At 40.1% G+C, this 26,074-nt stretch overlaps 1 protein-coding gene across 2 annotated transcripts in view; it reads left to right on the plus strand.

The window, feature by feature from the left end:
- The window catches only part of LOC132273912 (abhydrolase domain-containing protein C22H12.03), a 60,773-nt gene that overhangs the window by 27,079 nt on the left and 7,620 nt on the right, over positions 1-26,074 (plus strand). The window contains exons 7-11 of one of the 2 annotated variants that reach the window (XM_059775017.1): positions 1,374-1,431; positions 1,550-1,602; positions 2,958-3,074; positions 5,744-5,809; positions 9,184-9,302. In XM_059775017.1, the coding sequence (XP_059631000.1) occupies positions 1,374-1,431; positions 1,550-1,602; positions 2,958-3,074; positions 5,744-5,809; positions 9,184-9,302 (413 nt within the window). The remainder of the gene's footprint in view (positions 1-1,373; positions 1,432-1,549; positions 1,603-2,957; positions 3,075-5,743; positions 5,810-9,183; positions 9,303-26,074) is intronic. The other variant, XM_059775018.1, reaches the window with a different exon arrangement.

A 26,074-nucleotide genomic window follows, 5' to 3' on the forward strand; every position in this document is an offset into this window, starting at 1 on the left:
GATTGAGGGAGGTCTAACATCTAGACGCTCACCCACACCTAATTCACGTACCATATAACATATCGTATCTGTTAAAAATCTCACAGGCTATTGGTACTTGAGCCTTGGGCTTGGTCACGGTCAATTCTATATGAATAATACTAATGAAATGTGCCGATTCTTCAGGACTACTAAGAATACCTTTTTCTGAGCTTGGTATAAAGCTATGGTCATGTTTAAAATCCTACATACTTAATGAGCCTTTGATTGCAACTAAGTGGAATTTGGCTTTTGCAATATGATTCTAAACATGTTAACTACTGGGATTTGATGAGGATTATAATAGTAGTCTGCACAGTAATATTAATTTATAAAGTTAATACGTTTTTCTTGAAATGATGAAATATTAGCACGCTCGTTATTGTACTTATTACTTGGTTACTTCAACATTTTAATACTACATATATAGCATTTATTATATGGTTAGATCCTTCTAGAATGGAAGTATTCTATATGTACAACTAGGGGTGACAATTCTTATGAACGGGTTGCGCTTGTGTCATGTCGAGACGAGAGTTTTATGCTACTGTGTCAACTTGAGCACAATCCTTTTATTTTCGTGTCAAGAACTCTTTACATAAACACACTTATCAAAAAAAAAAAAAAAAAAAAAAAAAAAAAAGAAAAAGAAAAAGAAGAAAGAAAGAAAAGAAAAAGAACTTTTGACACAAACATGACTTGTCTATTAAACATGTACTTACAATATAACATGTGTAACTTGTTTAATAAATGGGTTGTGTAACCTGTAACTCAACCAGACCCATTTACTACTCCACCAAGCCCTTTTAATAATTTGTTTAATATATATTTTTTAAAATTATAATACTGAAAGAAAATTTATTGAATGACTAAATCTTTTATTTCGTCTAAATAAACCACACAATAAATAACTTAATAGGGTTTCATTATAGTACCAGAGAATTGATACAAGGCCCAAATTTATTTAACATATCACTTATTATATGGGTTGAAACAAGTCACCGGTAATATCTGATTGAACGCACACATTTAATTAAATAGGTCAAACATGGCTAAATGAATTGAGTTTAACCCTAATATGACCCGTTCATTCAAACGAGTTACTCGGTTTGACACGAACACGACTAACGTCAACTCAAACCTACCAATTTCTTGTTATGTTTGAGTCATGCCAATGGGTCATGTCAAATTTTGCCACCCCTATGTGCAAATGAACAGTCCACCACCAGCTGACTGCATGGTAGTGATTTCTTGTATTCTTATAATTTCAGTACAATCATCTATTTGACAAGTGATTTTTTTCCCCTCTGTGTATCTATTTGACGAGTTCTGTTCTTCATCTTTGTCTGGAGTAGTTTGGGCAGCTTAAACTAACACCTCGAGTTATAATCGGTCATAGCTTTGGAGGAAAAGGTATGTTTAGCTGTTATTCACATGTAATTTACCTACCTCCAGATTACAGGAGATACGAAATGGTTTTCTTGTTACCACAATGACCAACATTTTTATCTGCTCTCTACTTATCATGCAGTTGCCTTGAGCATGGTGGAACAGGCTTCAAAGCCACTAGCACGACCTGTCAGAGTAAGTTCGCACATTTCTATAAATCACTGAGCTATTCCTAATCTTCGATGCGGTTTAAAGTTATGAGGGAAGCAAGGGGCTTTTGTAATGGCTATTTTTGGATGACTTCTTGTGTAATTGACATGATGTCATCATCTTCATCTTCAACATCTTCTTGTGCAATTTCTACGTATTTATGATTTTAAGTTCGTCATCAATCTTCCCTTTTTTGGAAGGTGTCAAAAAGATTTTCTATCTGCCATGTTCCTCTTGATTTGCATATTTCTCTATTTCCCCCACACCCTACCCCCAATATCTTCAGTCTATATATGCTCTATGGGTGAATTACCTGTGTCCGACATACATTGCTCGGTGTATAGGGGAGATTTTTTTAATACCCCATGATAACTTCTAACATGGTACCCCCAACTAATGATATTGTTTCCCTTTCCCTTGATAATAGAACTACAAAATGTGGCTGGGGTACTATTTTTCCAGGTACCTTGGGATACCCAATACTTACTTTTGTAAAGGATATATGCTCAACAATTCTGGTTTGACATGCACCAAAAACCATGTCCAATAATTCAATTTTATTATATTATTTCTTCAAGATGAGTGAAATGCCAATATTGCGCACTATGTTACACAAATACATTATTTTACCTATAAATAAGTAAAATATTAAATAATATAAATATTTTATAGTGTCCATGTGTCTTTGTGTGTGGGAAATTGACACATCTGACATGTGGATATATACCCTCACCCAAACACACATACCCAAGTCCGTGTAACGTAGATTATAACAACTACAAGTACTTTTTAACTTGAGGAGTTAGTCTAAGCTCCCCTACCTACTCCAGATATAAGACTAAGAAGTCACTTCCAGATAGTCAGCCGGTAGGGGACTGTTTAATTCACATACACAAGACTTTCATCATAGAACATAGCGAGCATATAATAAATGCTATCGAATGCTAGTGGAAGTATTATAGTAATGAAGTAAGAACTGCCGTAACTGTGAAATGTTGTGATCTAAGGGAGGGAGGGGGAGGGAGAGAGAGAGAGTTCTATTACCAAATGCCTCTAAACTGGGGAAGTTTAAGGAAGTTAATGACTACATTATGAGGATAAACTAATGATTATATATGTCTTTTTTATAAGTACATATTTTATAGAAAAGTGCACAATAAATATTTGAGGATTGACTTCAAGCTAATCTGTGTTTGCTTATACAGTGGTACCAATTCATGCAAAATGGTTATGATCTAAAATATTAGAGACCTTGATTTTCAAGTGACAGATATTTACATTGAAATTGTGGTCTTTCTCATTTCGCTTTCCTTTATTTCCTATATTATTAGTTCTCTCAGTATTTCTTTCTGAAGGTCTGGGTTCTAGATTCTACTCCTGGAAAAGTTCGAGCTGGTGGAGATGGAGATGATCATCCTGCAGAACTGATCTCTTCTTTAAATTCGTTACCGAAGGAGGTAAATGTGTAGCCTATGTTTGTCTCCTTTTCTCCACATCTTTTATTCATGTGGGCTTTTGCTAGTGTTATATCGTGATTATTTTGATCGATCTATCTATTCAGCAAATTCTATCTATCAATATGTATGGTCTTGGATCATCAATAAATATATATATATTAGAATTGGGCTACTTAATCGATCCTAAGAAAAGATTCTAGAGGTTGTGTTCCGTTTGAGCTTCAGTGTCCTTTGGAATCGTTATCTCTATGTTGGAAGATGAATAATTTAGGTGGGTCAATTTTGTTCGCTTGTGTTGCTCTAACGTATTTGCACCTGACCTAGTAATTGGTTTAGTTGGTGGGCTGGTTTCTTTGGCAATAGGTCATCTCACCTGGGTTATGTTAGTTTAAATTACATTAACCTTGTGTCAGACATTGGGTTAGATTCAAATTGTATTGAGCTTAATTTGCTACCTGTTACAGTTAGCATTTGTACGTATATGTGAGATTGTATTGAGGTTGGTTACGTAGCAATTTGGTGAATCAGTAAACTGAATCAAGAATTACAACTCTTATATTTATTTTAATTACTGGCATCTTCATTTCCTTTTGTAAATTTTTAATTGTAGTATGTGCTCTGGGAACTATTGTTTTCTAATTTAACTTTGAGTGGACCTCTATTCGTTGTTTGAAGCATAGGTTTTGAAAGAAGTTCAATTATCATTTCCATAGTTGTCTAATTGGTATTCCTTTCATGAATTAATATCCATTTCTTCTAAATTGCATATCACAAGGTCTTGGGAATCGAAAGATACAGTTAAAGTTCTTAAAGTAGCTAGAATAAAGCATTTACTAATATAAGATTTCTTTATTTATTTTTGGATAGGTAAATTTACTCACACTAACACACTTGTAGGGGTGGCAATTGGGCGAGTTTGGGTCGGGTCATGAATGGGTGGGTCAGCCGTCAGTGTCCCATTATCAGCTTGCCAATAGCGGGTCGTAACCGGGTCTAGTGTTAGATGGGCGGGTCAACCCACACACACATTTTTAAAAATACCGTCGAGATGGGTGTTGGACAATTAAACCTATTCACAATATCGGTCTTGATAATTTGAATTCAGATCCGGCTAGATAATTTGACCTGATTTAGAAGAACCTAACTACACTTTAAGTATTGTATTAAATACAAGAAAAGGCATGTATTTTTATTATAATAATTTCCATTGTGACAAAATTTCTAACAATGCATAGGTAGGTTAATTTGTGTATGCCATGAGGTGTGGCAATGTTGCCCCAGTGGTAAAAGGGCCAGGCCTAAAGTGCCCCCCCCCCCTATTGATCCTAGGTTCGATTCCCCCTCCCCCAACTAACTACTAACCATTGCCAGGATAAAAAATAAATAAAAAAATTTGTGTATACAATGACTCAATGTTCAACCGAACATTCAAGAACCGAAAGCGTATGAACAAATTATTACTTGGCTTGAACCTTTAAAACCTGCTAGTGTTTATTAGCCTACCCGCTAGCGCACATAATAAAAATTTAAAACCTGCTGGCATTCTAATAAAAATAAAAAAATTTAAATTTGTAAAATTATCGAGTGTGGAAAATTTAATTTACCGTTAGTAAAATCTTTTTAGATTCACAAATATTTTTATTTAAGGAAAAGATAAAAAAATAATATATATGTATATCTCTATATATATTACCTTTATTAATTTAGAGAGAAAAAAATACTTCTACATTTTTACATGTAACAGTTGCATATTGGGAAGGCATCTCTCTTAACAGCCAGAGGTGGTCATTGCCAGTGAAGCACTGAAGGGGTCGAAATAAAACAAACCAGTAAAAATAATATTTTGTATTAGAAGCAATTAGAGTAAGATATATGTCTATATATATATAGAGAGAGAGCATAATTTAGAGAGAGAAAATGTGGCTAGTAAAGTTAAAATTCATAGGTGATGCTTCTTATTACCTAAAAGAAAACAGAAAAAAACTGCCAGCGTTTATTGGAAAACAAGATATGTTGAGCTATCATTTTAAATAGAGAGGGTGAGTTTGGCCCTTTTTGGCCTTGTGTAGCTTTGTGGGCTGCTTTCCCTGTTTGAACGCTTTCTAATACATATTTACTTATAAAAAATAAAAAAATAAAAAAATAGAGGAGGAGAGAGAGAGAGAGAGAGAAAGACTCTCGGAGTATAAGGCTAAGGTTAGGCAGGACCGGTGTCCCTTTTCTCTGCTTTCTCTCTCTTCGGAGTCTACCATTGATTAAGCCATACTGAGAGATATACCAACTATTTTATTTCAGTAAAATGCTTCAGACAGTGGCAAAATGTGTTATGGACTCAGAGCATAACATGAAAATCAACTGGGTGTTACTCATTTAGTGAAGATGGACTTTGGTACCATAAAACTGATAGGTCATAAAACTAGATGTTTAACATCGGTGAATTGGACTTTGGTACCGTACAACTGATAGGTCATAAAACTAAATGTTTAACATCGGTGAATATCAATCCCCCCTCCTCTCTCTCCCCATTATAGTCTCTTTAGATCTCATCATGTGAATTGCATTATTATAAATACCTCTATTTTTCTTTTCATTTCCAAGTTTGGTATTTATTTATTTATTTTTTTACTATTCAATAAATTTTAAAAAATTATAATCTTTCTTGAAGGAAGGTCTCCTCTAAGCGGGATGTCGTGAATGCTCTTGTTCAACAAGGGTTCTCGAATGACGTGGCAGAGGTAATATCTCAAATTCAAACACCTATTGGCATTTTCATCTTTCATCTGAGTGGTTTAGTTTTAAATACTGATGCTAAAACTGTTGAACAATAATTAAGTCTCTTTGACACCATATCAGTAGCTTGCCCTGCTTGCTTTCACTCTTTATTGAACTTTTGTATGAGGTATTAGTGGTTGGCTACAGCATATTAGTTCTCTAGTGATGCTACAAATAGAGTACATGGTCATACAGACTATTCAACAGAACTGGTGCTTTGGGGGCTTATTGTCAGTACACTGTGAGATAATGGCATTATTCTCTCTAAATAAGTTTTTAATTAAAATTTTGGGCTTCATCTTTATAAAACTGATCTTTTTCCAAATATATGTGGCTGTTAATAATGGGGAAACTAGTTTCGTCATTGCAACATAAATCATCTAAAACTCGATTTCTTTCCATTTTGTTGTATACTTCTATGATCGAAGGAAAATCTATAAGTTCTGGATCAATCTGGCTTCTACTTTGTATACATTGCCGAGCCTGCAACTCAGATTGGCTGGATTGAATTGGATGCAAGTCAAGTTCAACCTACGGAGCCATAGCCTTTGCCAAAAGCGCAAGCTTACTCAACCTTCAACTTGAATTCAGTTTTCTCATAACTTTCTGAGCTTATGTTAGTTCTCAGTTTGTTTGGGTTGTGTATGTGAACTAAAAATATACTATCTTTCTATTTAAATTGTATATATATACTCTGCCATTTCTTTTCTCTATTTAATTCTAGTTTAAAAAATAATGAACAAAACCACATCTAAAAAATAACTAAATATGGATGAAATAAAGAATGTGTCCAGAGAGAGAGAGAGAGAGAGAGAGAGCGATTATAGACGAGCTGGGAATGTATGCATTTCGGCCCAATATATTCTGTGTGAATGGGTAAGTGTTGTTAAAGGCGTGCCTAGGCTCGCGCCTAGGCTCGAGGCTCAGGTCTAGCGTCTGTTGTCATCCCAAGCTCATTGATATTTACTAGGCACGCGCCTTGGCTGCGCCTCGCTGATTTTTTTAAAAAAGCTATGATTATTCTATTTCTTAAGCAAAAAATGGTACTTGTGGCAACTTAATAAATAAGAAAGCCGAAGCATTCGAGAGAAGAAACTTTTATTCAAACGAATAAACAAATAAGAAAGCCCAAGAGTCAAAGCGTCAACCGAACAGAAAAAGAGTGAGACGTGAGACGAACGACGAAGCCCTAGTTGCAAAGATGAATGACGAAGCCACGTCAGTTCTTTCTTCTTCTCTCTCTTCTCCTCTACTTCTCTCTCCTCTCTTCTCCTCTACTCCTCTCTTTGTATCTTTGTTTACATCTCTATCTTTGTCTAGTTCTCTTCTCTCTTAGTCTTTTTTTTTTGGTGGGGCTCGGTTTTTTCTCCTTTTTTTCTTCAACACTCTCTCTCTCTTCTCGTCTACTTATCTCCCTTCATCTACTTCTTCCGTCTCTGCATCTTTTTTTCTTTTCTTGTTAGCAATTTTTTTTTTTGTTGTTAACAGATTTATTTCTTTTTGTGCTCTGTTTTGCCAGTCAAAAAAACAAATTATGCTTTGCCTTTCAAGAAAACAAAGTTGCGCTCTGTTTTAAGGTTGTTGGATGCTTGTTTAGTTGATGTATTTACTTTTTTATATTTGATATTAATTTTTAGAATATTGATATGACTTGTGAGATATGAATGTTTATTTTAAATTTTCAATTGTGCACCTCACATCACTCAGGTGCACGCCTCACCGTGCGCATCGCACCTAGGCTCCAAAGGACCTCTAGCGCCTTGGGCCTTTAATAACACTGAATTGGTTGAGAGAGTGACAAGAGTGGGGTATAGGAAGCATAGTGAACTGCTGAGTGGCTATCAAACCATTCAATTTGCGTTGGTGAGAGGTTTCAGCAAGCAGGTAAACTGATAGTGATGGGTACAAAGTGAGTTTGGTGGTTACTCCTCTCTCATGATAGATAGAAAGACAGACAGCTCATTCCCATATCAGCTTGTCTGACAAAGAGAGCTCATTCCTATATCAGCTGGTTTGAGAAGGTCACAAAATAAAGCAATTTTGTGTCCTCCTTTGGCATTGAGAAAGCCAAGTGAAGAAAAAAATGTGGAGAGGGGTTAGGGCTTTTAACTCGTGGAACGTATTACAGAGTTAATGGTGTAATGTATTGGAGAATCTGAGGCCTGTTAGCTAAGTAAATATATATATATATATACATATATATATATATATATATATATATCTCTGATGCGTGTTACTATCCTCCATCTTGGTGGGAGCCAGTACACATGCAGCTGTTGTAATGGCTGTCTATCACTACGTTATGGCCACTACATCCTGCGACAGCTTGCAGTCAGGAATTGAATTTAGGACATTCCTATCTCATGCTGGACTTCACCATTCTTTTAGTTTTTTCCCTTTCTAGTTGTTCTATAAGGGTGTGTTCGCCTGCATGGAATTGGAATTTGTGGAATTTGAGAAAAGCATTTCTCAAATTCCAAAAATTCCAATTCCAAGGCTCCAATTCCATGCAACCGAACACACCATAAATACATTTCATACTTTAATATACCTAATTAATATTAAACTTAGTTATTGTGCTCAACTCTGTAGTCGAAACATTCAATTGACTTATAGTTGAAAAGATTCCTGCTAGGAGACTTATTTTAACTCTTAACTCTTTCCACGTTCTTTGCTCAATTGTAGTATAATTCATTATTTCTAAACTAGATTTTAAGATAGTAATGTTATTGGCGAGAGCTAAGTTTGCATCTATTAGTTCATCTATCTCAATGATGATTTGTTACATTGGCATGGAGTATTTAATTAATTGAGTACAGCTATATCATATAGTATGTAATATAATTGTAAAATACGTATATCACTGTCTTGTAAATATTTATTATGGAATTTGACTTGTGAATATGTTACATTGGCATTTTTCAATTTTTACAGTCTCTCAATATTTAGTAACATGTATGGTTATTGAAATACTATAAAATCAATGAAGGAACAAATAGTATTTCTCAATGGCAACGACTTAAGAACCATGCAACAATAAAAAAATCTTACCATAGGAACTCTGCTTTCATTGGTCAATGCAATCTGTAAGTTTGAGGTTCTTGGAATCTTTCTCCTCGAGTTTTACTGTCACGGTATCAGCGTTCCATATGTAATAGCTGTTATACTTTCTTTTACTTTCACTTATCTAAATTTTGAATTTTTCCTTCTCTCTTTTTTTTTTTTTCTTTAGTCAAGATTTACTATTATTATTATTATTAACTACTATTATTTTTTAGCCTCGTAATCTTATTCTCCTTGCCCTTTGTCTTAAATTTCTAGTTTATTTTTGTGCTAGTGGGTGGTAACTAACCTTCGACAGACCAGCCCTGGTGCATCATCACCAAGCTTTTCATGGGCATTTGACCTCAAGGGAATTGCTGAAATGTATCAATCCTATGAAGAAACAAATCTATGGTATGTGCCCCTTTCTTATTATCATTGATTGATGTTAAATCCAATGAGTTTTTGGTTTGAAACTGTTTGTGTAGTTTCTTGTCTGCTTCTCATTGGATAACTTCATACCATATGGCAGTTGCATTTAATTGTCTGATATTGAAGGTACTCATATGGACTTCAAGTATTCTACGAATCGAGATCAGCCATAGGAATAATTTTTTTCTGAAACTAGACTGGCTTATTTGCAGTTGAATGACTCTAATAATATTTACATTCGCAATTCGTTTTATTTCGATGGAAATAATTTTTGAAAAGATTTTTTTATAATGTTGCAGTGTTTGGTTACAAGAAAGGCTATGGCCTTGGATAGAGCTAAATGGAAAAATAGGATTCATGTAGCCGACCCCAAGTAGTTGGGAAAAGGCTTTGGTTGTTGGTTACACAAAAAATTGGGAAAATGTTTTACTAATAAAATATTCTACAAGATTTCTTACAAAAAAGTGAAAAACGGCGTACGGAAATCCATAAGTCATTTTACTCTATTTCTATCTAATTCGTCATGAATCCTTTCTTTCAAAATCGAAGATAAGGATCAGCAAATCAACCGTGTTCTCTCCCTTTCTCTACATCTCTCATAATACAATTTGATGAAACTTTTGAATCTCTCTCTATATGTCCATCTTACTTTATATCTTTAAAACACATTGAAGCATAATCTGAAATTTTAGTCTCTCTCTCTCTCTCTCCCTATAGATATATATATATATATATATACACACACACACACACACATATATCAAAACAACATTTATACTCTCTCCTCTCTCCTCTCTTCACCTCTCCATAAATGTTGATTGCTTTTCTCTCTCTCTCTCTCTCTCTCTCTCTCTCTCTCTATAAATGTATATATGACTAATCATATTTGTTCTCTTACGAACCCTACACTGTTTAGCAAAGAGAGAACAATAGTCAAAACAGCGTAATGAAAACTTCAAATCCCACAATCAACTAGAGACAATGCTTTAGCTAGCACTGATTTTCAATAAACACAATTTTTTCATTTAAAATCCTAACAATATCCCCACAAAACATGCGAGTTGATTGAGCTTGTTGTGGATCATTGATGAATTTAATCGTCACTCTCTATGTATATACATGTATATGTGATGGCAGCTCTCTCTCTCTCTCTCTCTCTCTCTCTCTGTGTATATATATATATATATATATATATATATATGTATTATGTATGGGGTAAACTACAATGACCTCCCCTGAGGTTTTCCATTTTTTTGCAACGTGTGCCCCTGAGGTTTGCTCCATTTTGCAAATACCTCCCCCTCTGTACAAAAATCAGTAATTTTTGTCAGAAAAAATGGTTAAAGTGACCAAAATGCCCATTAATTAAGTAAAAAAGACTATTACCCTTTTAGTGTCATCAAATTACTAAAACAGTTATTCTAAAGGACAAAAATGCCCTTCTCTCTCTTCCTCTCCCTCTATTGCCCATATATATATATATATATATACATTCAAGAAATTTATATATACATATATATGTAAATTATATATAGCTCATTGATTTTACACACACAAGCATTGCAACTGCCGTTGAGAGGAAATCACATACCAAAGCAATATACACATCTAATTCACATATGGTTACCAAAGACGCATCAGTGAGCTTCATAGATCCAAAGGATAAAATTTGTAGCTTACAAACCACTCTTGATCTAATGGCTGCAAGGTATTTGGTCACCATTTGCTTTGAATTTAATGGCTGAGATGGGTTCTTGTTGGATAAGAATTGGGTGGCTGTGGATTTCTCTTCAAACGGCTACATGAGCAGAGCTTCATCTAAATACCAGTAAGCTCCATTAATATATCAGAGCTTGGACTGAATACAAGAAAGAGAAAAAAAATTGAGGGTTTAGTATTGCATATAAATGAATGATCTCCTATAATCGAAATCAAAAAGTGAAGGGGCGACAGATCTAGGACGATTCAAAGAAATTTAGTGATGACAGTGGCAGACTCAAAAGCTTCATCAATTCGTATAATGTGCGTGTATGTATAATTGAAAAAAATTCAAAGGTGAATTATATAAAAATAGAAGAAGATGACCTAACCTGTGATAGAGGTTCATGTCGATTAGGACGATGCACTCGTCATAGCCGGTGTAGTCATCCTCCCCGGTCTCAACAGGGAGGTGGGTGCCGTGGTCGCTATAGTGGACGAATAAGATTTCCCCGGGCTCCGCCGATCGGATGAGAGCAGAGAGAGCATGGCGAATGTTGCTACCAGTGGGCTGTGTGTAGGAGTCGTCAGTGTCGATGAGGACAGTGATGTCGTTCTCTGAGAAGCCGTACTGGTCCACAAGATGTGTACATCCTCTTCACGTGTTGATGCATCCATTCAGCTCTGCCTTCATCCCCTGGTAGTTGCAACCTATCAGCACTGCCTTCTTTCCCATCTCTCTGGTACTTTCATCGGTGCAAACAAGCTCCAATCAGTGCATACATATTCAGGGTGGTGATCGGTGGTAGAAGGAGTGGCCTGGGTAAAAGAATTGGTGGAGACGCCAGAGAGAAGAGGAGAAAAAAATTGTTTTCATAGATGGGTAAACTTGTAATTTAACATTGTCAGATATTTTTATTTTTTTTAATAATATAATAATAGGGGTATATGAGTAAAATCACAACCAAATCTGACAAAGGGGGTCTTAGCAAAAAAATGGCAAACCTCGGGTTTGTTTGCAATTAGGTCAAACCCCCCCCCTCTCTATATATAAAAGGTGTTGGTCTGGTAAGAAATTGAGAAAAAAGAAAGAAAATATTTTAGAGTTGTAATGAAATGCAGAAGTGAAAATCTTTTTCCCAAAAATGTTTTTAGGATCTAAGCCAAACATGGAAAAATGTTTTTTGAAACATCTTTTTGATGGGTGCTTCCCTTGCTCTAATTTGTTTAAGTGCAAGCAGTGGTTGTATAGATAAGGGGTGGCAGTTTAGCCCACCCCAGTGGGCTCCCGCCCTACCCCACTCCCAATGGAACGCGTATGGAAGTTATTAAACTGGAATATGGGAGGGTTGGTGATGTAGAACAGCTCGCTCACGATTATCTAAGCATACATGATCATCGCAAATCAGGGAGGCTGAAAAGGTAAGGAGAATAGAAGAAAATAAATAAATAAGGAAAAGTCAAAAGAATCATTGCAAATCAAGGAGATTGAAAGGGTAAGGAGAATAGAAGGAAATAAATAAATAAATAAGGAAAAGTCAAAAGGAGATTTGGTGTAGTTGCGAGCAATAGAAGATATTATTCTCCATTGCAAGATTTAAGGAGGATTCTACTCCATCAAATCTCAGATTTCCCCTTTAATATTATTTCATGCATGCTTTCTTTTTTTATTTTATTTTTGCCTTGCTTATATAAAGGCAAGAGATGTAAGTCTACAGATATCATCATTATCAATATAATTTCAGTTTCTCTCTTGTGGTGTGTTCTTTGTGAGTTCAAGAGTTTAACCCTGTTCTTTATCGTTTCTGCTACGTTAGTTGGTATCAGAGCAGGATTCCGAATCCAAGATTCGCCTTTGTTTTCGATGGCCGGTTCACGAGATGGAAGCAATGCCTCCAGACCAACGTTAATCGGACCTTGCTTGATATGCATGAAACTATGCGTCAAGTATTGGTGAGATTAACAACGGTAGAACTTAACCGCGAGAACAACAGGCTGCCCAACGACGGTAATCATGGATGTCCTGCTGGTAATCGCAACCCAAACCCACCGAATAGGCAACCAGCCTATGAGGAAAATGTTGGTGTTGGTAACCACCGAGCCGTACAGGTATTTGGAGATAATCGAGGTTGATGGGAAATTGATGATTCTAGGGATTTTCGTATGAAGATTGACATACCCACCTTTCAAGGTCATCTTCGTATTGAAGAATTCTTGGACTAGATTAGTGAAGTTGAACGTTTCTCTGACTATATGAAAATCCAGGAGGAGAAGCAAGTCAAACTCGTGGCCTATAAGTTGAAAGGCGGCGCATCAGCATAGTGGGATCAATTGTAAACTACCCGTGCACGTGAGGGTAAGGATCCGGTACTTACATGGGTTAAAATGAAGAAGTTAATGAAAGCTCGATTTTTACCCCTTGATTACGAACAGGTTCTTTATCAGAAATATCAGTCCTGCACGAAGGGAAGTAGAACGATTGCTGAATATGCAGAAGAATTTTATCAGTTGTCATCCCGTAACAACCTGGTGGAACCCGAATTTAGCATGGTGACCTGTTTCAAAGGCGGGTTACTATGGGATATTGAAGAGAAAGTGGCGCTACAACCGTTATTCAAACTGTCTGAGATTGTCACGGCGGCAGAGAGAGCAGAATCGTTACTGGAGAAGTCAAAGAATCGGTCTCGTGGTTCGTATAATACCCCACGTCCTACACATAACATGGGTAAACAGACCGCGGTAGCCCTTGTTCCAATGACATGGTGAGGCATTGGAGATGGTCCAACAAAGGCCAAACTTGCAGCACCCATAGGCCCTGCTGGGAGGGGAACCCCAACTGTGAGAGAAAATCCTTGTGCACACCCAAGTGTGGGCAAGTGTTTTCGATGTGAAGAACCTGGCCATAAATCCAACAATTGGCCCAAGCGACGGACAGTAAATCTGGTCGAGCATGAGGAAGGCGAGGGTAAGGAAGGTGAGTTCCTTACCTTTGAAGAAGAAGAGGTGACTGAAGGAGACAATGGCGAGTTGTTGTCCCACTCTTTAGTCGTGAGGAGGTTAATGTTCACGCCAAAGGAGGAGCACCCGCAGCGTCATAATGTGTTCTGTACAAGTTGCACTGTCAACCATAAGGTATGTGACGTTATTGTTGATAGCGGCAGTAGTAAGAACATTGTTTCCTTAACAATGGTTTGAAAATTGGGGCTTAAAACAGAGAAACATCTCTATCCATACAAAATTGGATGGATCAAGAAAGGCTAAGAAACGCGAGTAATTGAAACCTGCATCGTTCCATTCTCAATTAGGAAAGCATATGCAGAGGAGGTGCATTGTGATGTAGTCGACATGGATGCATGCCATATGATATTGGGCAAACCATGGCAATTTGATGTCGATGCCACTCACTCTGGTAGAGACAATGTGTATATTCTATACAATGGTCAGAAGATTGTTTTGGGTCCGATGAAAGAAGCCGAATTTCCCAAAGGAAATTCAGTTATATTGATCAACAGTGAGGAATTTATGGGCGAAGTAACAACTACCCTGAAATCTTTGTTGTTATGTGCAAGGGGGAAGTAGTTAAACAACCTCCTTTTACAGTACCAGCAATAGTGCAGCTATTACTGCAGGAGTTTAGTGAGTTGGTGCCGGAAGACTTACCTGATAATCTCTCTCCCATGAGGGACATTCACCACCACATTGCTTGGTGCCCGAGGCGAGCCTGCCAAATCTACCACATTACCGAATGAGTCCCAAGAGAGTCAGATCTTACAAGAGCAAGTGGAAGAGTTACTACGGAAAGGGTTGATTCAGGAAAGCATGAGCCCATGTGCTGTTCCGGCCTTGTTAGTACCGAAGAAAGATGGCAGTTGGAGAATGTGTGTTAATAGTCACGTAATTAACAGAATCACTGTCAAGTACAGATTTCCCATTCCACGGTTGGATGATATATTGGATATGTTGGCAGGATCGAAAGCCTTCACCAAAGTGGACCTTAATAGTGGATACCATCAGATCAGAATCCGCCTTGGGGATGAGTGGAAAACGGCGTTCAAGACAAAAGAAGGACTGTATGAGTGGTAAGTCATGCCATTTGGATTATCCAACGCGTCAAGGACTTTCATGCGAGTGATGAATCAGGTACTCAAACCATTTATTGGTCGATTTGTAGTTGTTTATTTCGACGATATTCTGATTTATAGTCAAACAGAGGCAGAACACCTTTTGCACTTGAGAGAGGTATTAACAACTTTGCAGAAGAATAAACTGCTCATTAATCTGAAGAAGTGTAGCCTTGTGACCCCAAAATCTGAAGAAGTGTAGCTTTGTGACCCCAAACCTAGTATTCCTCGGCTATGTGGTTTGTAGTGATGGCATTCGGGTAGATGAGGAGAAGGTGAGGGCTATTCGGGAGTGGCCTACGCCGAAGAATGTGGGAGAAGTACGTAGTTTCCATGGCTTAGCCACATTCTATCGAAGGTTCATCAAGAACTTCAGTATTATTATGGCTCCCATCACAGAATGCATGAAGAAAGGAAAATTCCAATGGGGAGAGGAAGCTGAGATAAGTTTTGCCTTAATTAAGGAAAAATTGTCAACAACCCCAATCTTAGTCCTTCCAGATTTTGAGAAGCTATTTCAGGTAGATTGTGATGCCTCAATAGTGGGAATCGGAGCAGTTCTATCACAAGAAGGAACGCCAGTAGTGTTTTATAGTGAGAAGCTGAGTGAAGCACGCAAGAAGTGGACTACCTATGAGTTGGAATTCTATGCGGTGGTGCAAGCTTTGCATACATGGGAGCATTATCTTATCCAGCGAGAGTTCGTGCTGTTTACAGATCACCAGGCACTGAAATCCATTAACAAATATCCCGCGTTTCACCTTCTCGCTAAAACACAAGTTAGGCCAACAGAACAAAGTTGCAGATGCACTGAGTCGGAGAGCAACTTTCTTAGTAACTATGAGGGCTGAAATCACAGGGTTTGAATGCCTGAAGGAGTTATATGAGGCCGACGAAGATTTTGGCCAAGCTTGGGCAGCATGTAAAACGAGCCAATCCTTTAAAGGGTTGCACTGCAGGAAGGATTTCTCTTTAATGGCAATCAGTTGTGTATTCCACGGAGCTCTTTGCGGGAGCAAGTGGTTTGTGAATTGCATGGAGGAGGATTAGGAAGACATTTGGGGCGTGATAAGACGCGAGAGCTGGTAGAAGAACGGTATTATTGGCCACAACTCAAGCATGGCGTGGAGAACGATGCTCAATCTACCAAACTAATAAAGGCCAATCTCATAATACTGGTCTTTACACACCGTTGCCTATTCCAAATGCTACATGGGATGATTTATCCATGGATTTTGTTCTAGGGTTGTCGAGGACGCAGCGAAGAGCAAACTCTGTTTTTGTGGTAGTCGATCGATTTTCCAAGATGTCCCATTTTATTGCATGCAAGAAGACGAACGATGCAGTCCAAATGGCCAATCTGTGCTTTAAAGAGGTGGTTTACATGGGGTGCCACAGTCCATTACCTCAGATCGTGACACCAAGTTTTTATCTCACTTTTGGCAAACTTTATGGAAGAGATTCGATACCTCTCTTAATTTCAATAGCACCAGTCACCCCTAGACTGATGGCCAAATAGAGGTAGTGAATAGGACCCTTAGAAATTTAATTCGCTATTTTTTAGGAGAGAAACCAAAACAGTGGGATCTTGCTCTTGCCCAGGCAGAATTTGCTTACAATTGCATGGTTAACAGGTCCACTGGCAAATCCCCGTTTGCGGTTGTGTATTGTTGTCCTCCAAAAGTTGCTTTGGATTTGGTATCCTTACCGAAGTTGCCGGAAAGAGTGTTGCTGTAGAGAAAATGGCTGAGCACATTAAGACCATTCAAGAGAGTGTTAAGAAACATCTAGAGGAAACTTACGCCAAATACAAGGCGGCAGTTGACAAGAGACGAAGGAAAAGAGTATTTGAAGAAGGGGACCTGATTATGGTGTATCTAAGAAAAGAGAGGTTTCCAGTGGGAATATACAACAAGCTGTAGGCCAAGAAATATGGTCTGTACCAGATTCTAAAGAAAATCAACGACAACGCCTATGTGATTGATTTACCGACTGACATGGCCATTTCTTCTACCTTCAATGTGGCTGACATACATGAATATTATCCGCCAAATTCGGGTAACTCGGGGACGAGTTCTTTTTACGCAGGGGAGACTGATGTAGAACGGCTCGCTCACGATTATCTGAGCATACAGGATCATCGCAAATCAAGGAGGCTGAAAATGTAAGGAGAATAGAAGGAAATAAATAAATAAGGAAAAGTCAAAAGAATCATCGCAAATCAGGGAGACTGAAAGGGTAAGGAGAATAGAAGGAAATAAATAAATAAATAAGGAAAAGTCAAAAAGAGATTTGGTGTAGTTGTCAGCAATAGAAGATATTATTCTCTATTGCAAGATTTAAGGAGGATTTTACTTCATCAAATCTCATATTTCCCCTTTAATATTATTTCACGCATGCTTTCTTTTTTTATTTTATTCTTGACTTGCCTATATAAAGGCAAGAGATGTAAAGTCTACAGACATCATCATTATCAATATAATTTCAGTTTCTCTCTTGTGGTGTGTTCTTTGTGAGTTCAAGGGTTTAACCCTGTTCTTTATCGTTTCCGCTACGTTAGTTGGGCTTATTAGAATAAACTCAAAAAGTGTTGGCCTTTTTTAAAAAAAAACTCGATTCCGCCCTGGTTATTTTAAAAAATGACACTGACACCCTTATTTATCTTTCTTTTTTTTTTTTGATAAGTAAAAAGTAGACACCCTTATTTATCTTTAATTTTCCAGAAATACCCTTTTAATATATATGCTTTTTTTTTCGTGTTGCCATAGGGTTTTTAACATGTCATCACATGTTAGATTAGGATGACGGCTGCCTCCTCCTTTCTCTCTCTGTCATCCATTCTTTCTCTAAGAATCTCTCTGTCTTCTCTCTCTCGGCTAGTGATGTCGTCTCTCTAGTTCGCACTCGGCTACATTGGTGCCTCATATTTTCTGGCAAGCTTTCGGCGAAGATAGACCAAACTTCGTCTCTCTCTCTCTCTCTCTCTCTCTCACTCATATACACACACACACACACACACACACACACACACACACAATGTCTTTTGTTTTATATCCTACGTGTGTACGTATCATCTATATAGATAGATCTTTCTCTTGTTCCATACTTTTCACGCTTAATCTTGGTTGACGGCAGGAAAGGGCGGCAACAGGGCGTGAGTGTCATTCATGATTTCACGCTGCAAGGATGGGAATGAGATTTGCAACCCGGCTCGGGTTGGGACTAAGATTTGCTAAATGGTGCGTAGTAGGCAAGAATATTTGAGACGCGTTCTAGTTTTTTTTTTCAAACAGTCTAAGAAGCATGGACACGGATACGGGACACGGATACGACACGACACGGATACGGCGACACGGCAAATCCAAAAAAATTAGGACACGGATACGGCGAATAGTGTGTGTGTATATATATATATATATATATATATATATATATCAGCATTAATGAGGATGCAGCAAGTGGCATGGGCCGGATATAGTTCGCTGGAACGGGATCGAGTCGAACAATTGACGTAGGGTCCATGCCAAAGCACTCCGGAATGGGCCGAACTTGGAGGATCCACCGAGGAAGATCAAGCCTATTGGAAGATCAGGCCCAGAAGGAAGAAAACTTTTGAATATAGGCCCAATGTAATCAGTTAACAATAATAATTGTAATGGTCTATAAATAGACCATTACAGGTGGATAAGAAGGGGGGAATTTTTTGGAAGAATTCTAGAGAGAGAGAGAAAGAAGAAACGAACTCTTGTATCTTCAATTGGCGCCGTCTGTGGGAAACGAGGAAGAAGATCAATTCAAGCCCGATCAGTACCATATTAGTTCAATCGAGTTTGTGAGTACACAGTGTGATTTCTGGAAGTTGAATCTAGATCAGTGAGATTGTAGTTTGTTCAGAGAGAATTCTTGCTTATTGTGGATTCTGAGGTATTTGCTTCGGAATAACGCAATTGTGATTTGCTCAATTGCAGTCAGATCCGGTGAGTTCAAAGCTAGAAAAGTTCAGATCTAGCAAACAGTGATCACGATTCGGTGAAGTTAAGCCCAGATCTAACGGAGTTTGCATCGGTGACGCTTAGATCTGTTTCGGAGTTCGTAATTCATGCCTTTGCTTCGATCCGGAATCATGATAGGGGTGACAACTCCAATACGGTTGAGAACGTCCAGCAAGTGAAACTTGATGAGTTGATGAACATGATCGAAGCTCTCCGGAGAGAAAATGCGGATCTAAGGACTGAAATGCAGCGTCTAGAAGCTCCAGTAATTCCATGACCACTCCCGATAGGAGAAGAAGGTGCACGTACCGATGCAGCACATCACGGTGAGGAGGTTGGAAACAATCTAGTAGATCCTCACCGCGAGGAAATCCGGCGAGACGGTTTGCCGCCAAATCTTCGTCATATTGATGATCGTGAAGGATCAACTCACATGGATCCACGGCGTGAGCAGATCAGGCGAAACGAAGCAATGACTTTTGATCCACATCAAGAAACGCTCAGCCGAGGTGAAGCAACAGAGTTGAATCGTCACAAAGCTATGCCTCCATGGCCCAAAGACTTTGTTAAGGACAGGTCATTCGATCCGACCTATCGGCCTTCCATGACGACGTTCGACTATCATAGCTCAGAGAGGAGATCAGTAGACCAGAGAGCAACCGCGGGGTTCCAGAGGGAAAATGAAGCACTCCGTTCAGCAGCTCGAACGGTTGATTCACCGTCACCGATGAGATTCTGAATACTCCGAGTCCGAGGAAATTTTCCATGCCCGTTTTCATTCTGTTCGACGGAACGACTGATCCGATCGATCACGTGTATCACATCCAGTTGAAAATGGCTCTAAACACTGAGAATGACTCTTTGATGTGTAAGTGCTTTCCTACGAGTCTGGCCGGACCAACTCTGAATTGGTTCAAGAACCTGCCGAGGGGTTCAATGGATAGTTTCCGAAGCTTATGTGATCGGTTCATAAGCCAATACTATGGAAACAAGCGTCCAACGAAAGATATTTCGAGCCTATTCACAATGAAGCAACATGCTGATGAGCGTCTTCAGGCTTTCCTAACCAGGTTTAACCTTACCAAGAGCATGGTTATTGAATGTCACCCTTCAACGGCAGTTCAAGTATTCATACTGGCCATGAACCGTGGCACCCCATTCCACACAAGCTTGGTGGTGAACACGCCGAAGACTATGGATGAACTTAACGAAAGAGCCGATGGATTTGTGCGCTTGGAAGAAGAAGAGGCGGCAAACGCTCGGAAGACATCCGTCATATCCACGGAAGAAAAGACCAAAGCAAAGATCAGGCAAAAACAGGTTCAGCCGCAACGTTCCTCGTGGAAATCTGAGAAGAGGCCCAGAGAGGAAGAGCTGGTTACTCCATTGAAAGTTACCCTAGCAAGGCTGTACCAAAAAAATAAAGATAAGTTCCGACCTCCTTTACCAATCAGACAACCTCTCGAACAGAGGGATCAGTCTAAGCACTGTGCATTTCATTCTGATTTTGGCCACCAGACTAACGAATGCAGGAACCTAAGGAGACAGGTAGAGATGCTGATAGCCAGAGGGGAGTTCGCAAGTTATATTCAAGGACCAGCGGTGGAACAGAACCGACCAATGGAGCACGTGAAGAAGAATCAGAAGTCGAATTCTCACAACACGCAACCAGTTCGAGTAATCAATGCAATTCACGGTCGGCCAGAACCTGCCGAGGAGTCAGATGAACTGCTTCGAACACGCCTTCGCCAGGCACGGATGAAGAGAAGGATAGGCAGTGTAAACACTCTGCACCAACAGAGCGCATCAACGCAGATAAAGTTTGACGTAACAGACTTGTTGCGTGTTCAGATCCCTCATGAGGACCCGCTGGTCGTAAGTTTGACAGTGGCCAAATGCTTGGTGCGCAGAGTTCTAATTGACCCTGGAAGTAGTGCGAACATCATGCCAAGAGATACATTCGATCGGCTCGAGATCAAACAAGATCGGCTAAAATCCACCGGGAATCCACTACTAGGGTTTGATGGAAAGCGAGTGGAGCCCGTCGGTACGGTGGAGGTAGCGGTACATGCTGCCGAGAGGGTTTTGATGGAAACCTTTGTGGTTGTTGAAATTCATCCCTCTTACAATCTTCTGATGGGCAGAGGGTGGATCCACAGAGTTCAAGGTGTTCCTTCCACTCTGCATCAGGTAATGAGATGCCTGGGGCCAGACGGAACCAAAGTGATTGACTTTCATGGAGACCAGGTTGCAGCTAAAGAATGTTATTCTGTAACACTGAAACATGCCGGAAAGGGGAAAGCTCCCATTCGTTCAGCAAGTCTGAGATAGCAATTACAGGAGCCTCCCTCCAAGCAAAGTGGGGAGAAGGAGCCAGTAGGCTTGACTGAAGAACCCCTGTTTGATGTGCAGATCGATAAGTTCTGACCGGAACGGACAACCAGAGTGGGGGAACGACTCGTTGAGGAAGAAAAGCAGGAATTAGTTGATTTTTTGTCTCAAAACACAGATGTGTTTGCATGGAGTCACCTAGACATGCCAGGGATCGATCTTTCTGTATCTTGTCACTTATTGAACGTTAACCCCAATGCAAAACCTGTAAAGCAGAAGCAGCGATGGTTTGCCCCTGAGCGCAACCGAATTATTGCCGAGGAGGTTGACAAGCTGCTTGATGCGGGGTTTGTAAGAGAAGTGTACTACCCTGACTGGTTATCGAATGTGGTCGTTGTGCAGAAGAAAAATGGGAAATGGCGCGTATGCATTGATTTTGCCAATTTAAACAAAGCCTGTTCGAAGGATAGCTTCCCGCTGCCAAAGATTGATCAGATGGTGGATGCAACTACTGGATATGAATGCTTGACCTTTTTGGATGCTTATTCAGGTTATAATCAGATCCCCATGGACCCCGCTGATGAAGAACAAACTTCTTTCGTTACCGAACGCGGGACGTATTGCTACAAAGTTATGCCATTCGAACTGAAGAACGCCGGAACAACTTACCGAAGACTTATTAGCAAAATTTTTAAGGAACAAATAGGGAAGACAGTGGAAGCTTACATTGATGACATGGTGGTAAAAAGTAAGAAGAAAGCTGATCATGTGAAGCATCTGCGAGACGTGTTTGATGTGTTGAGGCGATATGGAATGAAGCTCAATCCAACCAAGTGCTCATTCGGTGTAAGTTCAGGCTAATTCCTGGGGCACGTGGTTAATCTCAGAGGCATCGAGGCAAGCCCTGCCCAAGCAGATGCTCTGACTAAGAATGCCGAGCCGACGACAGTCAAAGAAGTGCAAACACTTACGGGACGGATTGCTGCACTGAGCCGGTTCATTTCTAAATTGTCAGATCGATGCAAACCATTTTTTGACACAATACGAAGCCACGGCAGGCAGGTTTGGGGGGATGAACAGCGCCTAGCGTTAACTGCTCTGAAAAAGTATATGCAGAACCTTCCGGTACTGTCAGCTCCAGAATCGGGCGAAAAGCTGTTTTTATATCTCGGAGTATCCAGCATCGCGACAAGTGGCGTTCTTATCCGCTACGCAGAAGGGAAGCAATATCCATTGTTCTATGTTAGCAAGACAATGACTGAGGCCGAAAGACGTTATTCAAAGGCAGAGCGGGTGATACTCTCGCTAGTGCATGCGAAAAGAAAGCTCAGGCATTATTTTGAATCCCATCCTATCATCGTTCTAACCACTTTCCCTATCAGAATAATCCTGCACAAACCAGATCTCTCAGGAAGAATGACGAAGTGGGCCATAGAGTTAAGCTCATTTGATATCACATACGAACCTAGAACAGCAGTCAAAGGGCCAGCGGTGGCAGATTTTTTTACTAGAATGTGATTCAGAGGACGTGGAGGAGGATCTTCGTGGTTGCTTATGGAAACTCTTCGTTGATGGATCCTCAAATCAGATGGGTGCAGTCATTGGGATCAAACTGCAGACGCCAGAAGGTACAGCCTTAAGCCAAGCGCTTCGGCTTGAATTCGGAGCCACGAACAATGAGGCAGAGTATGAAGCGCTGCTGGCAGGAATTAAGCTTGCCAAGGAGCTTAAGGTCAGGAATTTGAATGTTTTTAGTGACTCACAGTTAATTGTTCGGCAGGTGAGGGGTGAGTATGAAACCAAGGATGAAACGATGGAAGCATATCGTTCTACTGTTATGCGGGAGGCCAAGAACTTTGAAAAAATTGAATTCATTCAAATTCCAAGAGAGTATAACGAAGATGCCGACCGGCTAGCATGTAGTGCCTCGGGTTCTGGAGAAACATTGGCAAGGGTGATTCCAGTGGGAATATTAAACCAGCCATCCATTTTCGAAGAACCTTCAGGCTCAGATCCTTGGCAAGTGAATGTTATTCCATATGAGCCAAGTTGGATTGATCCGATCATAACTTACATCCGAGATGGTACTCTGCCTGAGCAAAGAGATGAGGCTAGGAAAATCAAAGCGAATGCTGCGAAGTACGCCGTAGTGCATAACCAGTTGTACAGAAGATCTTTTTTCGGACCGTACTTAAAGTGTGTTACCCCCATAGAGGCTCGGCAAATACTACGAGCTATTCATGAAGGTGTATGTGGAAACCACTCGGGGGGGAGATCTTTAGCGCACAAAGCAATGGCGCAAGGGTACTTCTGGCCAAACATGTCGCGAGACTCGGAAGAATTGTCCAGAAGGTGCGATAAGTGTCAAAGGTTCGGACCACTGATTCACCAACCACCTGAAGACTTGCACGTATGGCCACACCATGGCCTTTTGCACAGTGGGGGATGGATGTAGTTGGTTCTTTACCAACTGCCAGAGCTCAGAACAAGTATGTGCTGCTAGCTACAGATTACTTTACTAAGTGGGTGGAAGCAGAGCCATATCCGAGCGTTACTCAAACTCATGTGAGACGATTCATTTGGAGTAATATTATTTGCCGGTTTGGTGTTCCGAGGTCAATCGTCATGGATAATGGGACCAACCTTGACAGTAAGCAAGTAAGAGAGCTGTTGGAGGAATATGGAATTAATCAAAAGCTGGCGGCAGTAAGTTACCCACAGGCCAATGGACAGGCGGAAATTACAAATAGAACAATCTTTACTTGTATCAAGAAGAAGCTAGAAGAAAAGAAAGGAAGGTGGTTAGATGAACTGCCGAACGTCCTATGGGCCTACAGAACGACCCCAAGACGACCGACCGGAGAAAGTCCATTCACCATGGCGTATGGTACCGAGGCAGTTATACCAGTCGAGCACTTAGTTCCGACTGTTCGAAGCTTGGCATGGAACCGTGAGCATAATGACAGTATGTTAAGGTTTAACCTTGATTTGCTGGAAGAAAAAAAAGATGCAGCAGCGGTAAGGCTCGCATCTTACCAGCAGACGCTTGCGAACAGCCATAACAAGAAAGTAAAGCACGGAGACTTTAGACCAGGTGATCTGGTTATGAAAAAGAAGGTGGGGATAGTCAAAAAGATGATGCCACCATGGGAAGGCCCATACAGAATTGCAGAAGCCATAAGAAATGGGGCATATACCTTAGAAACCATGGCCGGAAGGCTGGTTACCTTGGAATGCTACTTCTCTGAAGAGGTATTATCAATAAAAAGTTGAGATTTAATACTGAATTTTGTTCATTTTCAATTGAACACAGTCGAATGTACAAGTTTCTGAGATTTATAAAGATTATACTCCTCTTTAAAAGGTTGAGCAAAGTAAGTGGCAGCTGGCACTATGAGCTGAACGCCAAACACTTGCTAAGAAAAGAAAGAAGAGAGGTCCAAGTGGCAAGTGGCATTCTAGCCGAGCGCCAGGCGCCTAAGCAAAGTAAGTGGCAGCTGGCACTATGAGCCGAACGCCAAACACTTGCTGAGAAAAGAAAGAAGAGAGGGCCAAGTGGCAAGTGGCATTCTAGCCGAGCGCCAGGCGCCAGGCGCCTGAGCAAAGTAAGTGGCAGCTGGCACTATGAGCCGAACGCCAAATACTTGCTAAGAAAAAAAGAGAGGGCCAAGTGGCATTCTAGCCGAGCGCCAGGCGCCTGAGCAAAGTAAGTGGCAGCTGGCACTATGAGCCGAACGCCAAACACTTGCTAAGAAAAAAAAAGAGGGCCAAGTGGCAAGTGACATTCTAGCCGAGCGCCAGGCGCCTGAGCAAAGTAAGTGGCAGCTGGCACTATGAGCTGAACGCCAAACACTTGCTAAGAAAAAAAAAGAGGGCCAAGTGGCAAGTGGCATTTTAGCCGAGCGCCAGGCGCCTGAGCAAAGTAAGTGGCAGCTGGCACTATAAGCCAAACGCCAAACACTTGCTAAGAAAAAAAAAAGAGGGCCAAGTGGCAAGTGGCATTCTAGCCGAACGCCAGGCGCCTGAGCAAAGTAAGTGGCAGCTGGCACTATGAGCCGAACGCCAAACACTTGCTAAAAAAAAAAAAAAAAAAAAGAGTTTACATAAAGAGCTTAATCAGAAGTCGGCCATCTCATTAATAAAGTTCACAGAGTTACAAAAAAGATGAGGTGTAAAGATGGCGAATATACAAAAGTCAGTACATTAAAAAAAAAAAAAAGAGTTCTAACTAAGAGGCGTTTGCCTCGTCAGCCTCTTGATGATGCTGGGCTGTCTCCTCATTATTGTTGGTATCACCATCCTCACGAGGTGGAGAGTCGAGGTGAATGACAGAATCGTTCTGTTGAGTCCTACCCTCAATAGCGTTGGAAGAATCATTCTGCTGAGGGTTATCTTCAGCAGTAATAACAGATGGAGTCAAGGTGGACAGAGGAAGAATGTCCAAAGTCAGAGCAGCAGAAGGAGTAGGAGTGATCCGAGAAGAGGCAATCTCTTGGCATTCATCAAATATGCCCTCAGCAGCGGTGGAGTCTGGATCGGCATAAACACCAGGAGGGTCAATATCCAGTTCCTTGTCAACATTATCAGGGGTAGATTCGGTCTGACCCTCATC

Source organism: Cornus florida, unplaced genomic scaffold (assembly GCF_030987335.1).
Source record: "Cornus florida cultivar Cherokee Brave unplaced genomic scaffold, ASM3098733v1 CherokeeBrave_3.0.0_Hap2_Chr09, whole genome shotgun sequence".
Lineage (NCBI taxonomy): Eukaryota > Viridiplantae > Streptophyta > Magnoliopsida > Cornales > Cornaceae > Cornus > Cornus florida.